Raw genomic sequence first — 26,518 nt, 5'->3', positions numbered from 1 at the left:
GTATTTGTTGTACATACAATAAAGAAACCAAATGACACACTGTGATCGTTCAACTTGATAATGGAAATAAACAGATTTATTACTTAGGAAATCACTCAACCAATGTTACAAATGGCTTAATACTCTCCTCCCCCAGTCCCCCTGCCCTGCTCTATTATGTTTCATAATTTTGTCATATAATATTTGTCAGTTCATACATTTTGTCATGAATTAGAGTTGTTTTAAAATTGATATTCTACTAAATAATATGTAGGTTAGGACTACATTAATATAATCATAAGCCAAATGGAAAAGATTGATTCGCATTTAAAATTAACTGCTTTCCGCCCATGCACCCTCCTTTCATAATTAATTCCCTCTTCGTATCGTAGATGGCGTCTTTGATGAACTTACGGAAGCGTCACTGACAACGGAGCAGCCCTGAGCCTGAGGCTGAGCTGAGCAGGGAAATTTAGTTCTGGATTTAATTGATTGGGAAGCCAATCTGTATTTTTCATTACTGTCATTGTGAGGAGGTACGTTTCTGATATTGTTTGATTTTTTTTACTGTAGTAAGTTTAGTGCTGCAATTGCCAATATATCAATGCAGGCTTAGGCCTATACCTAGTCGTTAAATTTGCAAGTGCGAGCTCTATCGGCTTAGCGGGACGGCAGACGCCAGGTACCCCGAATCGCCGGGGTTGGCAGTTCGTTGTTTCGTGGTGCTTCTAATGAGACTGAAAATATGTTTGTCGTCTTGGCCTGACTTTTTAATAAGTTTAGTCTTTGGGCCTCCTGATTGCCTTTTGCATGGCCTTGGCTGCCCTTGCTTTGATGTTTTTCTATCCTTCCATTATTAACCAATAGTTTTTTTTTATGCTCTCCAGTATTCTAAATCTAATCTAGGCCTAGTCTAGGCCTATACTATAGTTCCCCATGTCTGCAGGGTCTCCCAAGTATGCGCACCCGTATCTGCGCAACTCTAGTAAAAGAAGATACGCAACGAGCACGAACTGTACATATGCAATACATAGACAGGTATTCATAACAAAATCCGACTCAAAATGGTGGAAAAGTAATAAATTCAGGGTATTTCATGTGATGCCTGGCCTCAAATTGCAGCCTTTCTCATCAAAATCCCTGAATCGTGTGCAAAGTGAATGAGTGCACAGACGTCAGACATGGGGTACCATTTTTTTTTCAATCTGAAAATGACTGCGGCTGCCCGAGTTTTTTTCAAGAAAACCTTATATTTTCTTTCATTTTTTAATGAGAAATTTGGTACACTCAATAATATAAGGAACACTATTAACCAAAAGATTTTGTGAAATAAGAAGAAATTCATCATGTTAAATCTTAACTCAAATTGTTAGGTGCACAGACTTGGGGCCCACCATCATACTAGACAGCTGGCAGCCGTCTGTTTCGAGGAGTTTTTTAACATTTATTTTTATTTCTCCTCGTACACAGACGGCTTGCTATCGTGCAGCCACCATTAGGGGACTTGCAATGCAAAATATCCCTGTTGGGGCTCTTCAATTCTTGTCTTTAATGAATAAAAAATTTGAAAATTAACGCGACCAAAATGCAAATTAATATTCTCTCTTGGCATTAATTGCCAAAAAACAGAGAAAAATCAAGTTGAAAGGAACTAAAACCAGTGACTTACCTCAGCTGTCTCGCAAATTCACTTCCCCGTTTTAACCGATCTTAAGTACATAAACATATGGCCATCGAGTCCCCTGTACAGATTGCGCTAGAACTTCGGTCTCTGTATTTGGTGAGTGAAGCCAACGGAGTTCAGCTGAACGACCAACATAACAGAGACCAAAGCTTTTGGTCTAGTCTAGTACTAGTAGTAGTAGTACGGTATTGTGCACCATACTACGATTAAATTTAAGGCCTAAAATTAAAAACCGCATGCATCTCGTTCCAATTGCTCACAATGTGACTGTGTTGTATCTGAGCTGAGCCTCACTGAAGACATGATAATTGACGGTTGTTTGTGTGGTGGTGTAGACCAAAAGCTTCAGAAGTTCAGTCTCTGTTTTTTGGTTGTTCCGCTGAACTACGTTGGCTCCACTCACCAATAGTGAAATGTCAGAAATTGTTAAGGAAATCCCCAGAAACAACAATTATTCCTGTTTTGTAGTGGTGGTGGTGAATGAATACTAAATTTCTGACTTCTAAACTGAAGTCACTCAAAAGTACTGGAAGAATGAGAAGTTAATGAAGTTTATTTAGATCTGATACATTCTTTTCTAATAGATTTAGAATAGCCTAGATAAATGAGATAAAATATATGTAAATTAGTAAACTTTCTGAATTTGATAATGGCATGCTTTTTTGTCTTTGATCCCCATGACAAAAAAATCCAGGACCATATCAATTCAACAATATTACAAGTGAAAGGGTGTGAAATCAAATTTAAAATTTGAAGCAAAATATTAATTAAGAAATGGGTTGAATAAGCAGAGTAACCAATTATTTTCAACTGAGTAGTTTGAGCTGAAAGTGACAATGCCTCTAAATGAATTTCGCTCTCCATTTGCCTTACTTTCCCTGTAAGGAAAAAAATCATGACTTTTAACCCTTTTATATTTCCTATTGATTCTTCAGGCTCCGGCTCAGGCAACCCTTAACACGATCATGATAGAAGATTTCCTTCTAGGCAACGGACATTGTCCCCTGAGATGGTGTGAGAAATGCTGAATCAGACCAACTGATGTCGCTGAGGGTAGTATTTGGTATGTAACCAAAGTGATTCTTCATTTACTTCAGGGTTTTTATCAAGGCCATACACAGACGGCAGGTCCCAAAAAAGTGGCTTCTTTCATCCAAGTGATATTCATGACTTGAGTCTCATGTTTTGCATATTTAATGAGCTTGATGCGGACCAAAACACCTCTTTTTTTTCATTCGGTCATTGCTGCTCTAATTGTGCATCGAATTTCATGAATTTGGTATCATTGTAAAGAAGAAAATTCATTCTTTCAGGTCATGTGTTTGAGATTATTCAAAAATTTTGTAATATAGGTTAAAATTTTTATCTAAAATATGCTACAAAATAATTATTTTCACCTGACAAAAGCTACTATCGTCACACTTGATTTTTGTCTGAGCCCAAATGATTTTTAGATTATGATAAAGCTGAATATGTATGCTTTAAAAGGATATAGGTTTCAAAATAAGAATTGGTTTAATCTGGTCAAGGTCACACTTCATTTACCAAGTACATTTGCCAAGTACATTTTCAGGCCAGAAATTTACTTATTTAACAAAATATTGTATACAAAATAAATGACCAATATGAAAGAGTAACATCTACTCTGTCTGATGGTGCAATAACATTTCATTTAACTTGAGTTTAAAACAGGTAAATTCTTAGAGAAAGAAAATCTCACAAATCACGAGATTTTGCAAGGAGGAGGATTCAGCCACGAGATGATTTGGATGAATATGGCCTTTTTGCTCATTAGCATAGGGACCTGCAGTCTGACTGTACAGGGCCATGCCCTCAGATGACCTTTTGTTTGGACTCAATGTCCATTTCACTGGTCTTGATTATTTTTTTGCCTTTAAATTTTTTCCCAATTTTCCATTGTTATAGAAATGTTCTTTAGATAGGACAGTGGCCTTGCCCATTGAAATTTTAGGTGCGTAACATGCACCCCATGGTTTGGCAATTATAATTATTTTGGGATCATGAATATACACTTTAAAGTTAGTCTAAAATTACTTAGTCTGAACTTCAGTTGGACTATCTTCATTTGGGCTAGACCCTTTTATTTCCATGTCTCATTTTGTCTGACAAATGTTGGTTAATGTCAGATGATGTGACGGCTACTATAAGGGATTACTGGATGGTCTAAATAATGATGTTGCCATAGCTGAAGTAAACAGGTGGGAAAGTGGAAAATAGAAAGAATTAGTTTGACAAACTGTTGATAAGTCAGAGTACCAGGATACTCATGTGTATCTTCATATTTTTTTTCTCATCTTTCAAGGAGCTGTTTGCCTCCTCTCAAGATGTCATCATTGTCATCCCATTGTTTCCCTTCCGGGGGGGGGGGGGGGGATTTTTTCAACAAACTTTTCTTTCTGCATCAGATTAGGGTTTTATAGTCAAAGACTACACACCATGAATATTCAATTAAACATGCATTGTAACACTATAAAATAATTGAAAATGACCTGAGCAACTGGTCAAGTTGTGGGTTTGAATCCCATCTGAAAATATTGAGGTGAGACTTTGAACAAAATACAAATCAAAGTCTTGTAACCTAATTAATTCAAAGACTTCAACATAAATAGCTAATACCTGTGGTACAGAAGGATAAAAAGGCTGATAGTTCGTAGGAAAATAATGGCCTAGGGGGGATGGATATTCCTTTTATTAATACTCCATGCATATCAGATATTCACCAATGCCGGGGGGTAATTCACACAGATTTTAATGTGACTAAGACATGGTAGTGCACATCTGTTGAGAATGATCTGATCTGACCAATGCAGTGACTTTTGCACTTCCAGATTCCTCAGAAAGATTCATCATAGGAAAATGTTAATGATACTTTAAAAAAGTTAATTTTTCAAAGAGGCAAGATGCATCTTAAGAGATAATGGAGAAAATCTATTAATTGAAGTTAATCATCAAATGTTTGGAGAGTTCTCCACAAAGCCTGGTATTTAAGGAAACAATGCCAAATTGAATGTTTTCATAGAGTACGATGGGGCATTCCATTCCATTCCAATCAGTTTGATAGAATTATTTAAAAAAGTTCTGCCTTTATATACTTTTTTAAAATTCAGCCCTTGTTTTTTTACTTTCATTTATTTTGATATCAACCGAAATGCACAGTGTTTCTTTCTTTTTCGGATACGATTTCAAAAAGATATGAAATTCATTTAGTTGATTTTATTAATGGTATGTACAGTGTTACAATCTCATACATGTACATGACATGTATGAAGTGATTTCAGAGTCTTAAAGTGTGAATACATCACTATTACACTGTACATGTGCCGTCCATTGTCAGTATTATGTATCAGAAGTTGTTATCACAAATGACTTTCGCAGAAGTTGTATTCACCAAGTCATTGCTCACACCAATTGAGGCAAGCTTTTCAGTTCTGTCTAAATTATGGATTCTCACTGCTGAGCTGATCTACCCAATTATATTTGGCCTGGTCTGGCTTGCTCAGCAGCCATTTGCAATCAAGGTTTCCATGGTAACGACATGTACCATTTATTGCAAAGTTGTCTAAATCATAAGTCTTTATGAAAATTGGCACTTTTCCCAAAATTCTTGTTACAGGGCCCGATCTACATGTGCATGTACATGTAGATGTCAAATCAGCTGTGTGAATCTATATAGCATTATATGAACTTTGATAGAATATTATTTTGGGTCAATAAAATGATTTCACTCCATTGTATACCAGTTGATTGAGCACAGTAACAAATGTCATGTGATTGTGTCATTGTGATAGAACACTGAGGTCACCACCACTCTCCTTCACTTCTTTTCTTTGATCCATAGCATCACATTTTCCACCATTTCTTTCTGAAGTAAGTAAATTCACATCTTCATGTGCATTTTTATGAATTTATTCTTCTGCTTATTGGCATCCCCCTTTATAAATTTGCATTTGCTATCATCTGCATGGCCCTTTGTCCTGTAATGTAAGATATGCATGCAATATACATGTATTTGTTGTATTTATTACAATTCATATTAAAATCAGTGGAAAATTAGGAAGATTCTGTGTTTATTAGCACACATTTTTTAATCAATGAGCTCATTGTCAATGAAAATTAATTCCTAAAATTAATTATCTTTCAATTCATAACTGTAGCAACAACTTACTAGCATCCATAAGCCTCATGAATTCTTTAAAATTATTAATGAAAGGGTAGGGAGGCCTTGATGCATAAACGTGCATGGATTCAAAACCACCCAACTCTGGCCTTTATCATACAAGGCTCATAGAGCTTTCTACATGATTTCCCTATAGCTTTCTTAAAAGTGATTTTAAATATAATGATACAAGAAATTACTTGCTTGCTTTTGCTCTATCCATAAAAGGACAAGTCCACCCCAACAAAAAGTTGATTTGAATAAAAAGAGAAAATATCAAACAAGCATAACACTGAAAATTTCATCAAAATCGGATGTAAAGTTAGAAAGTTATGACATTTTTAAAGTTTAGCTTAATTTCGCACAACGGTTATATGCACATCCTGGTTGGTATGCAAATGATGGAACTGATGACATCATCCAATCACTATTTCATTTGTATTTTATTATATGAAATATTTCCATTTTCTCCTTATTGTCATGAGAAACAAGGTTTCATTTCTCCATAAACATGTGGACCGAATTACCATTGTTTGAACATTTTGTGGTCCAACCAAGAGGGACCTTATTGTCAAATCTGTGAAAATTGAAATATTGTATAATTCAAACAATAAAAACCAAAAGAAATAGTGAGTGAGTGACATCATCAACTCTCTTATTTGCGTATCACTGAGTTGTGCATATCACTGTTTTGTGAAAAATAAGCAAAACTTTTAAGTGCCAGAACTTTCTTATTTTACATCTGATTTTGATGAAATTTTCAGCATTATTCTTGTTTGATTTATCTCTATTGGTTCAAATCAACATTTTTCTGGGGTGGACTTGCCCTAATAAGCTGTGAACCGTTAGTTATTATATTTTTAAATTGCATGAATATTTAAAACACTGCATCTTGTTTGAAAGTACAAACCATGCCAACATCAGATATTCCCTGAAATGACCTTGCTTCTCTATGCTTCTATGCCTACATGCATATATATGCACATTATTGGTAAGAAGTTACAAGCACATAATGTGGAAGAGCTTCGTGTATTATGCTCGTGTCTCTGGGAACAACCTTGCCAAATGCATACCATATAAACCATTACCTACACTATTAAAATTTGTGATCTAACCATTTTGCACTCTTCATACAATACAATGTACTGTATGCACATCCAAGAATTTATAATGAAATATAACGTGACTGAGTATTATGTATGTGTGAAAAAGGATTTTAAAAATGTAGTTCATGAGCCAGTATGTATTTTATATGATGCATGGGTAGAGCATTATAAAGTAAGCCATGCAAAATTGCAAATCATGATTGAGGCCTAATGAATTCTGCGTTAGAGCTACATGTATTATGCATTATGATTATGATTATGCATACTGTGATCAAGCCACATTACCTAAACAAGCTGTGTAAATGTTTTACAAGCCATTATGAAGTTTGTTACCCCAGGCAACCTCCATAACCATGCTCTTACCTTTTAAGCAAACAATCATTAAGTTATAGCATGGGTATGGAGTACAATGCAGAAGTGGCTATTAAGCACTTACAAAAACTAGCTATGATTTAAACTTGTACTTTTGATAGTTTACAAATAAGGAATGTTTATGAGTGCAATGGACAGAATACTTCATGAGGTGAAAGATGAAATGATCCATTCTATGAGTTGAATGGATCATTACACTGTATTTCATCTTTCACTGAATGAAGTATTCTGTCCATTGCACAAATGAAAAAACATTCATTATTTGTTTTATATGACACCTAAAAAAATTGACTTTTTTTCATATGAAATCTTTAAATTTTGATGCAAAACATGGTTAAGCAGTTGCGAGTTTGGTCTGTTAATTGTTACGTCATTACAAAATACGCACTGCTGGTGCCTGCAGCTGCAGTCTCGGTGCGCGTGCAATGGACAAAATTGTATGGATCAAAATTGCACAATGAATGGATCCAAAATTGCACGGTTGATCACGTCATTGCAATATGAGCTGAATAAATGATATCAAACAACCAATCAAATCACAAGATCTATCTAGGTGTCATATAACACTGCATATTTACATTGCTTAGTTTTCCAGGCATATTATACATGTACATGTATATTTGAACAGTCCTTTGTACTCGGAAACTGGCATCACCAAGGTTCGTTAGATACCCATTAAAAGTGACTTCCAGTAGATGTCATTTTTCTATTTAGCTCCAAAGAAACAAATAGACCATATGAAGCATGCAAATGCAATACCCACCCCATCCCTCCCCTCCCTCAAAATGAAAACAAAACAAAGCAATGCAATGGAGAAAACAAAGAGAATGAGAACCAAAAAATAGAAACTAAAATAGAAACTAAAAAAGGATGAAATGTGATATCTTTCTGTGGATATTATGTCAAAATCTATTCCAAAATAAAGATCAAATTTTTGCTTGCTCCCGACTTTGTAGAAATTTTGCCTCATGGCCCCTTCAATTTTTGTTTTGCTCATTATGCATCTGAATACCAATATCTTTTTTTTGCTTGCAAATGGAAATTATCTTTCAGACTACAGCTACATGTACCATGCACTCTAAAAAATAAAGAGCTACATGTACGAAGAGCTTTAATATTTATCCCTTAAAGAGTGTGTATAGTGACTGCATTTCGGACTGCTGATTTTTCACATTCAAATTTGAACTGGACAAATCAGCACTCCGAAGTGCAGTCACTCTACACACTAAATTAGATCTTCATTTTTTAGAGTGTGTGTATGGTGTTCTATGATCTGTTTTTTTGTGTTGCTTTTTATTAATACTGCTTTTTAATGAATGAAACATAAGGACGTGAATGATACTATTAGCAAATACACGTAGGGACTAATGCATACCTAATTGACAGTGGGGCTCGCTCCGCTCAAGCAAGCTTTAATAGAAAGCCACTTTTTTATTTGGAAACTTTGTTAGACATCCATCCAATTGATGGATTTATCATTAGACTGAGGTGCAAATTGACTTATAATAAAGCAACTAATAATTATGTACACCTCGTCCTCATGCGCTAATCTACATCTCCATTATGAAGTGATTTAGTTGCCACTCAGCATATCGCTGAGAGGAACATTTTTGTGTAAGGCCTAGCTAGCAAGTACAGACTAAACAGAGTCACCCAACTAGATATTATAGCTCTCATGTTAAAAACAAAAGATAATTGCTTTAAAATGACCAAACTTAGCGAAACTGCTGACCTTAATATTTTATTCAGATTCTCCCCTCCCCACAAAAAAATGTGACTGACACAATGTCTGTTATTTTTCTATCCTGTTTTTTGTTCATTAGAATGTCTTTCATTTTTTGAGGAGAGGACACAAGTTTGTGTCTGGCTAACCTATGGTCTCAATTTTATAGACATACTGCTATATATTCTGTTTCAAATAGCTTTATGATACAGTACAAATACAATGATAGATTATTCTTTGTCATATGCTCTTCAAACAAATAATTTTATTTACATTGTACTATTAGTCAAGTATCTCACCTGCTCTTGTCTACAACTACCCTTTAATACATACATGTACTCATGCTTTGCTTTTTTTGTTGTTTTTGTTTTTAAATTTATTAAATGATAATATGTTCCACTGTACATTTTACCTATATATCCATTGCCTACTTTTATATATTCATATATATGTATATTTTTTTTTCATCTTTTCAAAAAAAATGTTACACTATTTTAATTACCTAGTAATTACCTACTTAAAATAGTTCTTACATACTTATGCTTTGCTTTTGTGTATTTGTTTTTCCTTGTTTTTTCCCTTGAAAAAATTATCTGCATTGTTTTTTGTAACCAATCTATTGTTGTTACCTTCTCATGTTTTCCCCTTTGTTTTCTATTACTTTTATAAAGAATATCCTGCTGTGATTTACTAAATGATTTTTTTTTAATATCCATCATGCGGTAAAGAAGAAAGGCCTTGATAGGCCAATTCCCTCCTGTCACACACATCCAAATCTTCTGTCATAATTTCATCGTAAAGTCCTTGATTGTCTTTACGTAATCATATAACCTTTGTTTTGTGTGTATTTCTATAAAGATGTGCAATAAATAGAGTGACTGAAATAAATCATTGTTCCTGCAGGTTCCCTGCTGGACGGTGGTCTGGCTATGATCCCGGTCAGCGGACTGTCCTCCCAGCCCACCCATCCTAACCCAACTCAACCATCCTCTCAACTCAACTACACAACTCTTCATCCCACCGCTGACACTGAAAGTCATGGCTACCCTGCCTGGCCTCCCACCGAACGCTCCCCGAGTCCCATCTCCAACAGCTCCCTCTCCCTGAACCTCAAGCCACCTCTGAGATCTGCCAGCTCTCCTCAGCTCCACCGGGTGTCCAAGGGCGATCTTCGGGATCTGCTGTTCCTGGTACCGACCTTACCGCTCAAAGGCATATTTGATATCGGCAGTGGCCATTATGATGTTGTCCTGGATGAGAAGCAGATCAGTTGGACTCCTCTCAGTAGGTCAAGCCATGGTTAGTCAGTAAATTGGTCTACACCTTCTTCTACTTCCTGTCTGGTCTTATCCCAAATGGTCTAATCCCAGTTCATGTAAAAAGCTTTTGGTCTCATCCGAAAATCATGGTGTCTTGGCTCTGGCTTTCGCCTTTCAATCAGAGGGTCTTGGGTTGGAATACTACTGCAGACTGTTTATTTCCTTCAAGATTCATTTTGGCTGCACTTGACATAGGTTAGGTGAATGGGTACCTGAAAGGATTATTCCTTGAATGCTTTAGTACCTGTATGGCTTCTCAGCCACAGCCATGATAAGAGTCTTAGGTGCAGTAGCATTCCTTGACTGGTTTGGTAATGGTTTGTTGTTTGGAATTCCTGATAATCTTATTTCTAAGTGAGAAAGAGTCCAAATTCATGTGCATGTCTTATCTACTGGACCGTGTCCCAAAATTCAGTTAATTTCTACTGTACATCAAAGAATTTCATTCAAGATTCTGTTAATTGTATATTAAATCATCAATCATCAAGCCCCACATTACATTACAGAATAATTCTGAATAAAGACAGAATCACTCAAACTTAAAACCCGATCACATAGTCAAAGCCTGCGAAGTTCCACAGATAAATTATTGTTTGAGATCCCCTGTCACAAAACAAAAGTCACACTTGGTGATCGTGCATTTACTCTTGCTGCCCCAAAGTATAGAATAGCTTGCCAATTGACATAAGAAGCTCTCCATCATTGACTATCTTCAAATCAAAACTGAAAGCATATCTCTTTAGTTAGGAAAACTTGCTGTGTAGAATGAAGTCAAAAGAGCTCTGAACAAGTGCAGCTGAATATATTCATGTATAAAAGCTGCACTATACAAATTAATGTTTATTCATATTCTATTAGAGGACCTTATTGGCAATTATTATCCCACATGGTCTAATCCTACATGTAGTTCATGTATGTTCTTTTCTTCTTTTATTGTTTATCTTGTTATTCATCTTCTCTTTCTCTTCCATTCTCCCCCTCCACCTCCTCTCTTCCCTTATCCCTCTGCTTCTCCTTTTCTCCATCAACCACAAGCCAAAGGTGAGCAGTACCCAAAGGTTATCAAGATCAGAGACATCTTTGCTGTCCAGATTCAGAGGATACAGAGGGCGGGGCAAGAAGATGGGGGTCATCCCAAGGGGGTGTCTATCTTTGTGGTACATCCCAAGAAGGGCGTGGCCAACGGGCTCACTTGGGAGGAGATAGTCCTTGAATCGACCAATGAGGGAACCTGCCAACAGTGGTTTCAGGCCATTCTGAAGCTCATCAATGGTAACTGTCTTTTTGTTAATTGCAAGTCAGAACTACCCATCTATGACTGAGACTCCCTGAAAAATGATTTTTAAGCAAATTATCAGCAACTTATCAGCATTATGGTCTTGGATGGCTAAGATTGCGACTCAGCTGTTATTGACCACCTCTGATGCCCATTGTTGCATACTGATCTTAAACCCTTAGGCCCGTATTCTGAACTCAGGTTTAAATTAAACCCTGGTTTAAAGTTTTGATTTAAGTATGGAGAGCCAATCGGGGCACAAATCATTGACAGTACACATCCCCTTTATTAACTCATTTGACACTCAAATTGTTTGTAATTGTCTGGGAATGATAACTTAAGGACTTTCTACATCATGAATGCAATAGGAAACAAAATAGTATACATAAGAAATATGCAATACAAACAGAATTTTTGGCTCACCATAATTTTAGCCCAGAATTAGGCCGTGGTCTAAGTTAAACCCGACTTCAGAATACAGGCCATACTGTCCCTGCTCCTGCATGTGATACCAAATGCAGCTACATGTCCTTAAGAATGACCTCTGTCAATTAAAAAGCCATCTCTTTAACTATTAGTTTGTTCCTTAGATTCAAGATGACATAATTGTACAAAATTTAATTCACTTGTAAAATATGTTAGGCCTAAAAGCACACTGTATTGAGTAATAATTCTAATAATCATATTATGCTGTTTGAATTCCTATAGAATTCACAGAGAGGCCAAAGAGAGTGAAAATCTTTGTGGATACCATGAGATCTGAGAAGGCCAAACAAGTCTATGAAAATAAAATCAAAATGCTATTCCACCATGCTAGAATGAAGACAGATATCGTTGGTAAGTGAAATCATAGGGAGTTGATCTTATGTGTTAAATATTTGTCCATCCATCTATCCATCTTCCCATCTATCCTTCCATCTATCCATCCACCCATCAATCCATCCATCCACCCTCCCATCCATCTTCCCATCCTTCCATCCATCTTCCATCCATCCATCCTTCCATCCTTCCATCCTTCCATCCACCCACCCACCCATCCATCCACTCATCCATCCATCCAATCATCCATCCTTCAATCCATCCACTCATCCATCCCTCTATCCATCCAATCATCACTCTATTCTTCCATCCATCTAATTTTAACGGTACAAAATGCATTTAATTATATGCATGTGCCAAATGAGAACATCCTTTCTCCCTTTGCAGTAAAGTTAACTTCTGTCAATTTCCCATTCAATTCATCAATCTACTTGTGTTTTCACTTTAGTGAAAGAAAACCCCAGCAATTGCAAATATGCAATCATATTATTGTTATCTTTGAATATAACGTCATTGAATTCTAGCAGCCATAATCAATTATTCAGTACAAGATAGTGGCTATGTAGACTCCCAATTATTATCATTTTTTTAAAGAGAAGATAGTGTACACTTTAGTTTCATTCATGCACAATGTACATGTATATTATTTTTGTTTGGTGGGGAGAATGGGGGGCGTTGGTAATAATAGTAGTCTTGGTCTGCAAACTAATGGGAGTTCACATAGCAACGAAGGCATCTTAATAACCAGTATTTCATTGAATGGGGTAGACATGAATATGTAAAGTTGATTCTCTCCAGGAACAGGTGGATGCATTTATTAAAGTATCAGAGAAAAAATAGATGGCTGTAAAAAACTGCAAGCATGTAAACTGATATTTTTTTCAGACTTTGATGTCTTTTTAATTTGCTGTCAAGGTATTTTTACTATTATTTTGGTACTGCTATTGAAGTGATGAAAAATGCCAGACTTTGTTTGATATATTGCTTGTTTATAGGTCGGGCAAGCCCCTGACATTCTTTCAGATTTTCAAAAGCAAGCTTGGTTTTAATTAAGTATGCATACACAGAGCTGCCAAGTAGTACGATTTTTCCTCATTTCATACGGAAATCAATTTAAAATACGGCAGTACGCTTTTTCATGATAAAATACGGGAAAAAACAAATTAGAGAAGAAAAGGTATTCCGTGTGTTGCTGCCCTCTACATTCAATGAGTTATGCTTTCATCAAGGCTTTCCGATTAGAAATTTCGATATCCTGGCGAATCAATGAGGGTGACAAGTTCCGAGCGCACGCACGTAGTTTACAAGCGCAAAGCAGCGGCTCAAATCGCGATATTTTGCGACTGGTAAATACGTCTGTAAGGATGATGACGTCATCCAAGATGGCAACTTGACTGACGGAAGGATCGAAGATGACGATGTTTCGATCATAATTTGAAACGAATTAGCCGTAACTGCGGTCTAAGGTACGATATTTCTGAATTTCATACATTTCCCGTAAATATGGATGCAATTTCTTTTTCATAATGTGACTGCAAAAATACGATCGGAAAAAAAACAGGTTTCCGTCGAATGTTAGATCTATCGTTACTGCTAATACATTGTCTGTACGTACGGGCCTCCAAATTCTTCAGTCTATGTATTGGTGAGTCAGCCAACGCTGTTCAGCGGAACAACCAAAATCTAAAGTGAAGCTTTTGGTCTCGTGTGCGACGGTGTGGGGCGCAAAATAATGTAAGAAGTGATCGAACTTTGCCATTATGCATGCATATTTATCTCGTGGTAAAAATACGGATTTTTGGGTCAAAATACTGATTGGGGGGATAAGAATACTGAAAATGCAAAATACAACTTGGCAGCTCTGCATACAATAGTTATTTAATAAAATTGATCATTCTACTGCTGAATAGACAACTGACCATCAATATCCATTAAGTATTGTAGTATCCCAAAGCATCATTTGAATTTTGAATGTTTAACAGCCAAATTAATATAGATAAAATAAGAAAAAAATGAAAAAAAGGGCAGCAAGTTTTCAAGACTATATACTACATGTACATGATTCTTGGTTCCTTTTTATTCATGCTTCCTGTAAATGGACAAATAAGTGATACTATCATTTACTTTTATCATTGGAAGTATTGTTTTTATTATATCAATAACTGTTACCAAGGTAACATACTGAATATATATATATATATACCATTACTATAGGACATTTCTGTTTATGACCATGTGTATATGTTATGCATACTTTATCATGCCATTTTTATCCAATATTTCACTGGTTTTTCTTCAACATAAAAAATAGACGAATACTCTGTACAAATCATCAAATTACCTGTCAACATGACATTTACTTAGTAATAGCAATTTCTCAGAGCTTTATAGTGTTTTTAAAATCTTTTTATAATATGTCACATGATGATATTCTTCTTTTTCCCCGGAAGTGTGCTGGCAGGCACTGTTGGCGGTTAAACACTAAATGGGGAAAAAATGTAATTTTCCACTTCTTATGTTTTTTGTTTTGTAGATGTCGGCCGTCAACATCAAGTGCAAGATGCAATAGATTCCATGGATTTTAGTGACATAGATGGGTGAGTATATTGTACTTCACTTTGCCCCCCCCCCTTTATCAATATTTTTTTTAAAAGAAGTTTCGCAAATTAATTTCCTCTGTATGCTTATTGGCAGAAATATAAAGCTAACAATTTACTAATATCCCTCTTGATTTCTTTTTATTCAGAAGTTCTAACCAATTCAAACAGTTTTTTCTGAATTTGTTTCCATCATGGAATATTCCACTTAATTTACAGGGTAGTATGTATCGGAGGGGATACACTTACAAATGAAGCTGTACATGGGTTGCTGCAGAGAGCTCAGAGGGATGCGGGTATAGAAATATCACCAGACACCCCCATGGCGAAGTGTAGGATTCCACTTGGTATTATTCCCACAGGTTAGTATTTGTAATCAGTTTTTTGCAATGGTCATTTGGTCTATTACTGGTTGAGGCAAGCAGCCTGTTTCATAAAGAGCTACTACTGTTGTAACTTGACCATTATGGCAACTACCATGGTAACCTTGATTCTGATTGGCTGCTGAGCCCTGTTACCATTGTAGTTGCCATAATGGCAAAGTTACAACAGTTGTTACTCTTTATGAAATGGGCCCCTGTTGAACCAAAGATTATGGGTAAGAGTACATCTCAGGCAGATGCCTGAACTCTGGGTTGTACGTTATGAACCATTATGATACTGAAATTCATGCATGTCATATTACATATGGGGCAGCTGCTCCTATATGACATGGCAAATCAAAAATATTGAAATTCTATTAAATTCATTAATCTTAGATGGATTTTCCTCAAACCTTCACCAATGTTTTTTTTTTTCTGGTATTTTTTACCGGTACAAACTTTGTGTCAGGGTGAACTTTCCCTTTAATGAAGTCATCACTTTTGCGTGTTAAGAACCCTCTGCTCTATTCGTATAGGGGAAGGGGAAACCCCCAGTGTAGTGGTTCACCAGCATCTTCACATTGGCTGTGACATAAAATTAATTAATTTCTTTTGATCTTTAATTTGGGTTTGGTCTTGATAATTTTTTTATTTATTTATTTTAATTTTATTTATTTATTTATTTTACTCATTCCTTTATTTATTTATTTGTTTAATTATTTACTATGTCAATGATAATATACACCTTAATTTATATTTTACTGTTATTGTGTTGTCTACAGGATAACTATTCTCATTTCATTGATTCCTCAAAAATTGAATATGTTATCTTTGAAAGATTTTTGTATGAGTGATAATTCTGATTTTAATGTTATTGAATTCATTCATTACTTGTATAGAACCTAAGTAACACTTTTATCTTTTATGTATATATTGTTATCTTATGTTAATAGGACCATGCCATTATCCTGTATAAAGATATTTTGATAAATAAATAAATAATGAATTTATTTATTTATCTGTATATTTATTTATTTATCTGTATATTTATTTATTTTTTTTTTTTTTTGTGGGGGGTGACAATGGTATCTCTTTTTATACTGCACATAAAACCCTTCTCTTGATATTATTTTGTTATTTGTTTGTTATCTAGGATTGTTCAACATTGTAGCTCATTCTACCCAGGGAATCAGCAGTGCAGTGACTGCTGCACTCCATATTATATTAGGTATGTATTTCTGATATTATTCATGAATGAATCCTATTTGGGTAGAATTTTCTCATGCATGCACACAGGAAAAGCAGACATTTGTGAATTAGATTGTAGGCGAAGGGATAAAAGATCACAATTCATACATTACTCACAAAATCAGAGAAATAGTTCTGAAATTCAAATAATTTTTCACTTTTTTCCTTCAAAATATTCAAAGAAGTTTAGAATAAACAGTATTAGTACATGTACATGTAGTATAAAGATTTTGCCTGGTTGAACACAATGCCATTACTTGAATACATGCATGTGTAAATTTATACAGTGTACATGTAGCTGCCATATGCATATGCTCTATTGCACATAACAGTCAGTATCGTATTTCCCCGGCTGCAGCTAGGCTAAAGCTCAGTAGGAATGAATTCTATCTGGTATCTGTTCTCCTCAGCTATTGTAGTAAATGCAGCCAATGTAGTTTAATTTCTTGGTGAAGAAGAATAATTCAATTCTTGTTAATATTTTTCCTATTGTATTTTCCCCATCAGATACAACCTGTCAATGTATGTTCTATGTCTGCTGACAAAGGTTTTAATTTGTTTTGTTTCTATATCATGTATGGGTTTAATAGTAATATTTTTTTTAAAACGTCTTTTAAAAAGTTTAAGAAGTTTAAAAATATATGATATTTCTTGGATAATTTTCCCTAGGTCATATACAACCCGTTGATGTGAGTTCAATGTTCACGGAGGAAGGTTTCCTGCGGTTTGGCTTCTCTATCATGTATGGATTTGGCAGCGATTGCTTGAGACGAGCCGTTAAGTCGCAGCATGTTCTCAAGTCTAAATCAGCCGAGTATGCTATGGCCAAGAGTCTTGTCAAGCTGAGGTGAGCTTTAATTTGTCTGTTTCACAAGATACGCCCTTATTGCGACATCATTCCGTTATGCTTATCCTGAGAGATTTGGAGACAACAGTGTACTCAACACCGTGCATTAGTATTTCTTTCAAAGTGATTACAAACCTCATTACCAGTTAAAGGATCTCAATTCTAATTCTACCGATTTATATGCATTTCTCTTTGTACTTGTGATCCATGGTTCAGTTAAAGGGAACCAAAACCCAAGAAGAGAAGCAATCTATAGCAGAGTAAAAGGAGAGGAACAATTTGAAAAAAAGTTTCATCAAAATCGGTTATGAAATAAGCAAGTTATGGGAGTTTGAAACTCTTGTACTTTCTATGGGGATCCTCAAATTGGCAAACGTGCTTGAAAATGGCTGATTTTGTGGACAACTCTCCATTTGTTTTATACACAATTTTTCAGATTTTCCTCATTATTTTTCAAATTGCATCTTGCCTCCTTCTGAGCACGACATATGTCATGGGGAAATGTAATTCACACCACATATGTCAAGGTCAGGAGGAGATAATGTGAAATATGTAAAATAAAGGGGAAAATATGAAAATTTGTGTACAAAACAAATGGAGAGTTGTCCACAAAATCAGCCATTTTGAAGCACGTTTGCCAATTTGAGGATCCCCATAGAAAGTACAACAAGACTTTTTAAATGTCTATAACTTGCTTATTTCATAACCGATTTTGATGAAACTTTTTTATTTGTTCCTCTCATTTTACTCTTTGCAATAAGATTGCTTCTCTCCTTGGGTTTTGGATTCCTTTAAATAGTTTTTAATTTGGCAATTTCCACTTATACTGCATGCTATCGAGGAAAAAGTTGTTCCACAAAGAGTTGACCAACAAGAAAATGTAGGTCTGAATATTGGTGTTACATGCATGTACATGTGTTATAAAGTGAACAAATAGTGTTGTGCTCTAAGGCTGCTCAGTGCAGTGATAATACAAAATAAACAATATGAGGTGATATTGAATTTTCGACAAATAGACAGATATATTTGGTAGACTATATATCACTTTCCAAGATGAAAATGGAGTATTAAGGTAGAGCAGAAAACAAAGCTGCCTTAATCTATAAATATTTGAAAGTATTAAAAGTTATAATTGTAATATTTGTCAGATTTATACCATCAGAGGTATAGAACAAAAATTCCCAAAATAAGGCTAATTCTAATAGAATAAATGTTTAACTGACTGAAAGAAAACATTCTCATTCATTGTTTTTGAAACCTATGCCTGTGTCATGAAGTAAAATCAGTATTGTATTTGTTTGTAAGGTTTTGCATGTGGGATACCATAGACTTACAGATACAATATTGTTCACTTGATTATTTTTTGTGACAATACCAATATCATTCTCTTTAAATGATCAGTTTTCCTCTGATAGAATAACTGACAACCAATATTTACAATACCGGTATTTGAAAGCCACGCTGCAAATCAACTATTATGCCTCTGCATGAGAGTAAAACATTGGATATTTATTTTCTGATTTCTTTTTCCCTCATGTAGGTCATACAATTGTGAAGTGAGTTATCTTCCATTAGAAAAACCTAATACCATAACCACAGAAGATTCGTCTACATGTATGAAAGGGTAAGTTACATAAAGTCTTGCTCATACATAGGTCGAAAAATGATCCCATGGAGAACAAAATATATTTTTGTCCAATTGTTAACATACTTTTCAAGAACTTGATTAGTCCATAAGTTTTTGTTGTCATGTTACAGAGAAATTAACTTGCCTGATATTTGTTAGGTCACTAAACATTCAATTGAACACTTCAACTATTTATTTTTAGTTTGCAATATGTACGCATGAAGAAATTGAATTTTTCCAGCGACAGTGTGAGATTTTTGTTTTCACACATTTTAAGAGTTCTTCTACAATGCAGAATTGAAGGCAAACTATAGGAATTTAGACCATGCTAATATGCTCACTATTCCATTAGAAATTATATGCATTTGTAAGAAAAAAATGGTTAAGGAATCGATGTACATGTCTATCCATCTGTCTATCCTCTTATCTATCTATCTATCTGTCCATCCAGCCACCCACCCATCCATCCATCCTTCCTTATATTACTCATTCATGTCATCTAGATTGACCCATCTATATTTCTGTTCATCAACTCACAGGTGCAAGGTATGTGGACACGCCCCTGATCTAACCCACCTAGTCCACTCCACTCCGATACCCCTCCGCCCAAAGGACAGCCCTCTGGCCCTCCGCAAGCTCAGCGCCCACCACCGCCCATCCCTTGGAACACTTGGGGCCAACCCCAACACCAATCCCAGGTCCAGTCGTAGCTCCAGTCCTGTACCAAGCAGGCGGAGTATGGGGGCATCTGTTCCGTCCATTCCCATGATTGCATGGAGCGGAGAGTCCGTACAAAGCTCATCCGAAGAATGCTTGGTGACACCAAAGAAGAAGAATAGCAAAGATGCTGTCAAATCAATTTTTAAAAGAGGTAAGTGAAGCCAAGGAGAATGACTGAAATGCTTATGTGCCAGGATGGTGGCCAGTACCAGCCCCACAATAACACTATTCATGTAACAGAGCAATAAAAGTAGATCCAGTCACATCTTTCCGATTGTGATGTCAAACATTGATCCAAGATGTAAATAATGTGTTGTTGTGACACGAGGCATTGCAGGAACAGTACTGGTTGTATCAGGGCCTCTGTTGGTGAATTGCTGGTGATAACGTTTCTGTGCCGCTGGTACTGGATGACAGACTTACATTATTGTTTACCTATGAATTTCTATCACTCTCTGTCATGGCCTATTGCTTATTTATTTCTTTCACATTGTTGTCATGTATACAGCATTCTTAATTTGCCTTGGTTGATGTACTGAAATTCTAATATGTACAAAATTTTATGGAATGAATTCCTGTGGTCAACAGTTTATCTGTGTCGCACCCACTTAACTTGTTGTAGACCGGATGATTATGCTATAGTACCCACTTTTATATACCCTATTGTATCTATATATTTTTTTTAATCTGTTACTGCGTAAACATATATTGTTGTCAATTTTAGGAGTAAATAAAGATCAATTTAAACCATAGAATGAATGTATAGCTCTATTAAGTCTAGTGAGAATGAAATAGCCTAAATTTTACCCATCGTAATACAAAGGTTAGCGATTAATCACGAGATGAAGTGGCCTATCATGATCATCCTTGCATGCTCATTTTGCTCTGTAGACTGACTAGGAACCAATCAGAATTGTTCTTTCAAATTAGCGATTAATTGCTAACCTTTGTGTAACGGAGCCCTGATTGTGATTACCACTCTCCATACAGGTCTTGAGGCTCCCTCTTCTGCCCCCAACTCCAGGCCCAGCAGTGCAGCATGGGGGGAGCAAGACACCCCTCTACCGGGTGTGGCCGGTATAGGGAGGGCTGCTGATACCACCCAGAGGAACCTCAGGAATGTCTTGACCACAGGAGCAGGTGACCGGTCAGGAGGAATACCTTCAGTTCAGGTGACACCTGCTTTAGGAGGGTCTAAGAGTGGCATCGCTGGCACGCATAAAGGCATCGGCATCCTACCCACAATAGGTTAGAAATTTGTTTGATATATTTACCCGGAGAAATCAGTAAAATATCTACAGGTAAATTTGCCTAAGCCAAATCTTTTAAAACCATAGAAACTTGTTCGACTCCCTCAAGTAGAAATAACGGACGATGATCACACCGCTGCCACTACTCAAGTAGAAATATGGAAAATAATGGAAGATTCGACTAGTTGCTGACACATTTATTGGCTGTGGTTGAGTGGCCGCATACATCTATGGACAGCCATTCGTGATGGCAGAATTAAACAATATATCATACTGGCATTTCAAGATGTTTATTAAATGTTTTGCTTAATCTGGTCTGAAAAAAAATTGCTTAGACTTTGGTGAATATTTGATTTGTCGACCGATGAAGTTTACACCTTACACTTTCAAATTATTGGATAATTGTACATCATAACTGAGTTAGCAACGTTGTATTGGTTATAAGTAGCCAATATAAGCTTTACCATATAGGTTAATTATTTCCCAAATTCTAAAGTAATCATTGAATGCAGTATGGGTTCACATGTCGGAATAAAAGCACCAACATTGAAAACATCAGTTCATTTTCGATGCATTTTCCTTTATTTGTTTACAAACAGACCCAAATCGTTCACCTCGATCCAAAGAAAAATGGCTAAAATTCCAGGATTCTTTTATGAGTATCGGCATCGTGACCTTGCCCAACCGAAGCCAACTGGTACCTCGTGGTCTGGCTCCAGGCGGCCATCTTGCCAATGGCCATGCTGACCTCATCCTGGTCAGAAAGGTCAACAGGAAGGAGTTCAGGAAATTCCTACAGCATCATGGGAATGGTGAAGACCAGGTCAGTTTTAAACTGTAATATTTTCATGTCCTGTTTCATTGGATTTAGAGCATTGTTTGAATTTGGTAAATGTGAATAAAACCATTTTGATAGCTGAAAGGTGAACCCCTGTTATTGGAATAAATTGAAACAATTATTGCAAGTTTTCATGTTCCTAATTGTGCTCAAAATATGAAATCAAATAACTAGAATATGAATACATAGATATGAAAGCTGATAAAAATAGTGGGGTATAGATGGGGGGGGGCTTGGGGGCCGTTGTCCCCCCCCCCCCAATATTTCATGACCAAGAATAAAAAAATAAAAGGAAAGAGAGAAAGTTGAAATATGATATATTTTCTGAATATTATCTAAAAATCTATGAAAAAATGTGATTTTTGTAATAAAAAATATCAAATTTTTTGCTTGGTTGCTTCGCTGGCTCGCAACTTTGTATAAATTTTGCCTGTGAAAAAAAGAAATATGTAAATCTAATAGGATGTTACAAGAAACTTATGTTCAATTCCAAATTAAGCATACTCGTCCAAATCAAGCATACATCTTTTGAGTACATGCCAATTAGTATTAGCATTTAATTGCAACTTAACCTTCTTGCACCGTCAAATTTGAACATTTGTTTTTGTTGCAGTTCGGTGGATTCACAATACGGTGCCCCATCCGTTAAGGCGGATGGGCCGAAATTCACAATGCCTCATGGGAAAAGTTGAAATCTGACATTGCATGCAAGTGCATACATGTGATTATACTACGTTGTTTTACGCGGCTCGACCAACTTGCATAATATTAAGCTGTTTACTTTGGTCCAGGAGATGGGGAAAAAATTACCCCATATTTCTTTGCGAAATTTAGGCCGTTTGCGATGAATTCTACCTCCACTTTTGGTAAATTGTTTTCATTTATAAAGCATCACAGTCACATTACACCGTACACTAGCACTGTGCAAGGCCTGTGCCTGCGCGCGATGCCAACCCCAAAGTTAGAAATTTGGTCCGTATGTTGCAACTGATGGATGGCGCACAATATTATAAATCCACCAAATTCCCCATAAGTTTAATATTTTGCAGGCACTTATCGGGGGGGGGTCGCAAATTAACAGGAAAATGCTCCCTGTGAGTGGTGATAAATTTAATGCTCTTAAATTTATAAGTAGAAAACTACCCCCCCCCCCCCCCCCGATAAGTGTCTGCGATATATCAAACTTAAAGGACAAGTCCACCTCAGAAAAATGTTGATTTGAATCAATAGAGAAAAATCAGACAAGCACAATGCTGAAAATTTCATCAAAATCTGATGTAAAATAAGAAAGTTATGACAATTCAAAGTTTCGCTTATTTTTAACAAAATAGTTATATGAACGAGCCAGTTACATCCATATGAGAGTCGATGATGTCACTCACTCACTATTTCTTTTGTTTTTTATTGTTTGAATTATACAATATTTCAATTTTTACGAATTTGATGATTAGGACCTCCTTGCCTGAAGCACAAAATGTTAAAATAATGGAATTCCACGTGTTCAGGGAGGAATGAAACTTCATTTCACATGACAATGACAAGAAAATAAAAATATTTCATATAATAAAATACAAAAGAAATAGTGAGTGATGTCATCAGTTCCCTCATTTGCATACCGACCGAGATGTGCATATCACTGTTTTGTGAAATGAAGCGAAACTTTAAAATGTCATAACTTTCTTATTTTACATCCGATTTTGATGAAATTTTCAGTGTTATGCTTGTTGATTTTTTCTCTTTATTAAAATCAAGTTTTTGTTGGGGTGGACTTGTCCTTTAAGGGGAATTCGGTGGATTTACAATATGGTATACCATCCATCAGTTGCAACGAACATCAGTTTATAGGTAGAAAAGTACCCCACCCCCCATAGTAAATCCAGCGATGGAAATGGTTATATTAAAGGACAAGTCCACCCCAACAAAAACTTGATTTGAATAAAAAGAGAAAAAATCAACAAGCATAACACTGAAAATTTCATCAAAATCGGATGTAAAATAAAAAAAGTTATGGCATTTCAAAATTTCTCTTACTTTCAACAAAATAGTTATATGAATGAGCCAGTTACATCCAAATGAGAGTGTTGATGACATCACTCACTCACTATTTCTTTTGTATTTTATTATTTGAAATATGAAATTATTTTATATTCTCGTCATTGTCATGTGAAATGAAGTTTCATTCCTCCCTGAACACGTGGGATTCCATTATCTTAACATTTTGTACTTCAGGCAATAAGGTCCTAATCATCAAATTCGTAAAAATTGAAATATTGTATAATTCAAACAATAAAAAACAAAAGAAATAGTGAGTATGTCATCGACTCTCTCATTTGGATGTAACTGGCTTGTTCATATAACTATTTTGTTAAAAATAAGCGAAACTTTGAAATGTCATAACTTTCTTATTTTACATCCGATTTTGATGAAATTTTCAGCATTGTGCTTGTCTGATTTTTCTCTATTGATTTAAATCAACATTTTTCTGAGGTGGACTTGACCTTTAAGAACGTTTTGTTGGACATGCAAAGTAACCAATATACAACCTCCCTAAATATGTCAGCTTACTCATAGTATGGTATTTTCATTTGTATTTGTAGTTTGATTTTCCATTCATTTGGAAGCATCAGGTTAAGGCTGTTCAGATCAGGCCCTTACTCAGCAGCGATGATATGAGTTCAGCGAAGCTTGAAAAACCAATGAAGCTATTGACCTGGAATGTAGACATGGAACTTATTAGGGCAGACTTCATTGAATTAAGGTAAGTAGGTCTCTTTGTCAGGGACGTAAAGGGGTTGGAAAGGGTGGCATCATTCCTGAAAGATTTACAAAGTGAGCAACTTGCTGTTTTTAGTCAAGTAATTGTTTGACTCTCTTTTTAAAGCCCTTTTGAAAAAGACAGCTAGACCAATGAATTTTGTCCATTTAGATTTCTCCATTTAATGGCTACAAAATGACTATAAAACTTATTTTTGTCCATTTCTAACAGCATGGCTCTCTGCGTCAGCGAGCACATGCCAATTAATGTATGGCGAGTCATTTATGATCTTCATATTCCTTAATATCAAATTTGTCATTTGTTAACAACACAAAATGATTTCTGGATAGCAAGAAATTAATTCTTCATATAAAGAAATATGATTCAATGGCTTGTCATACCTATGTTGCAAAATACTGGCTAAATCTTCAAGATGTGTCCGCCTTTTTAACAGATGTTTTGCCATCGCTGTATGTGGGATTTCACAGCAGCTTTCCTTAGACCACATTGTCATGTTTGGGCAGACTCTGGAGCAGTGATGTCAACCTCTTGACATAAACACAATTATACTAAAGAAAATAGACACAAAAAATTGTGAAGCACAGCTAAAGCTGGGTAATAATGGCAGCGCTTTGTATCCTCAGGCAAAAGCGCTTAATAAATCCAGCTATTATTATCATTTAATAGTAAATTTGAGTATTGAATTTTATCACTAATGTGTTTCATGGTAAGCTTGGGTTTGATTTATCATTTCATTATTTTTTTTTTCAGGGTTCATCGGCAGCTCCTAGCCGTGTTTGGAGAGGGTGTTCTTGACGACGACTTCCCGACAACGTCCTGCCGATGCTTATAACATCTTGTTTCCCTCAAGACATTTTATCTGCTGTACTCTGATCCTACCAGGGTGCTACATAAGCATTTGCCTAATTGCCTGAGGCAAGTAAAGTTAGACTCGGGCAATTGTTTTGAAGACCAAAACTACTCACCCGATTTGGGCAAGCAAAATTCACATAGAAGAAAGCAAAATTCTCACAGTAGAATGACCAAAATTAGGGTCGATATAGTATGATATTGAACCTAATTTTGGTCATGGCAAGCAAGATAAAAATCACTTTGGAAAAAGAAATGCAATAACTAAGTAGATCAGTTCATGTCAAAAAAGACAAAAAGGTCAATGGCTTATCAAAAAACACAAAACTTTCTTTGAAGAGGTAAAACTTTTTTTTCCAAGGATTTTTTTCGGGCAAGTGAATTAGATTTCGAGGTAAATATATTCCAACTCTTTAAAAATTTATTTGCCTGACCAGGTAGTCGCTTTTAAAAAGTTATGTAGCACCCTGCCTACCATCGCTTCATTTGACAGAATGTAAGAAAAGAAGATATGCAGTGTTTTATGACCTACTGACCTGCTCATTGCTTTAATGATACGTTTGACAGAACATTACAAACATGACAATATGCTGTGGTTTCTTGCTTGTGGAAGCGAAACTGGTGTGTTATTCAATGTCATGAGCGAATGGAGATTTAGGTATGTGTTCGCTCACATGAAATACAAATGAATATGTGTGCAGACATGAGCATGCCAATTTATTGTATTATGGCTGTAAATGTCTGTCATTTTTTTTTCAGATAACATTATCTTGTAACCCTCTGTTTAAATTTTTTCTCTTTAAACAGAATCTCATAATCTGGCTCATGTGACTCAAATTCTGTTGAATTGCTTTTGCAGCGGAGCCTTGAATATTTTTTCTTTATTTCAGGGACACCATTTTCACAGCAGATTCGACGATAATTCAATTTCCAATTATACAACGGTGCT

At 35.7% G+C, this 26,518-nt stretch overlaps 1 protein-coding gene across 2 annotated transcripts; it reads left to right on the top strand.

The window, feature by feature from the left end:
- Nucleotides 1-391: 391 nt before the first annotated feature.
- LOC121426069 lies at nt 392-25,663 on the top strand. Of its 2 annotated transcripts, XM_041622217.1 has the most exons (16): nt 392-515; nt 2,599-2,726; nt 5,523-5,551; nt 9,945-10,340; nt 11,396-11,632; nt 12,345-12,473; nt 14,989-15,052; nt 15,272-15,414; nt 16,568-16,642; nt 17,332-17,509; nt 19,050-19,133; nt 19,676-20,007; nt 20,847-21,104; nt 21,706-21,929; nt 24,542-24,702; nt 25,471-25,663. In XM_041622217.1, exons 4-16 carry the CDS (start codon nt 9,971-9,973, stop codon nt 25,550-25,552), a joined length of 2,337 nt encoding a protein of 778 aa, XP_041478151.1. In that variant the 5' UTR covers nt 392-515; nt 2,599-2,726; nt 5,523-5,551; nt 9,945-9,970; the 3' UTR covers nt 25,553-25,663. The 2 variants fall into 2 exon arrangements, with proteins under 2 accessions (XP_041478151.1, XP_041478150.1); XM_041622216.1 differs by lacking the exon at nt 5,523-5,551.
- Nucleotides 25,664-26,518: the final 855 nt, after the last annotated feature.

The sequence above is a fragment of the Lytechinus variegatus genome, chromosome 13 (genome assembly GCF_018143015.1).
Source record: "Lytechinus variegatus isolate NC3 chromosome 13, Lvar_3.0, whole genome shotgun sequence".
Taxonomy (NCBI): domain Eukaryota; kingdom Metazoa; phylum Echinodermata; class Echinoidea; order Temnopleuroida; family Toxopneustidae; genus Lytechinus; species Lytechinus variegatus.
The sequence above is the reverse complement of the archived record's forward strand: the minus strand, read 5'-3'. Positions and strand labels throughout refer to the sequence as shown.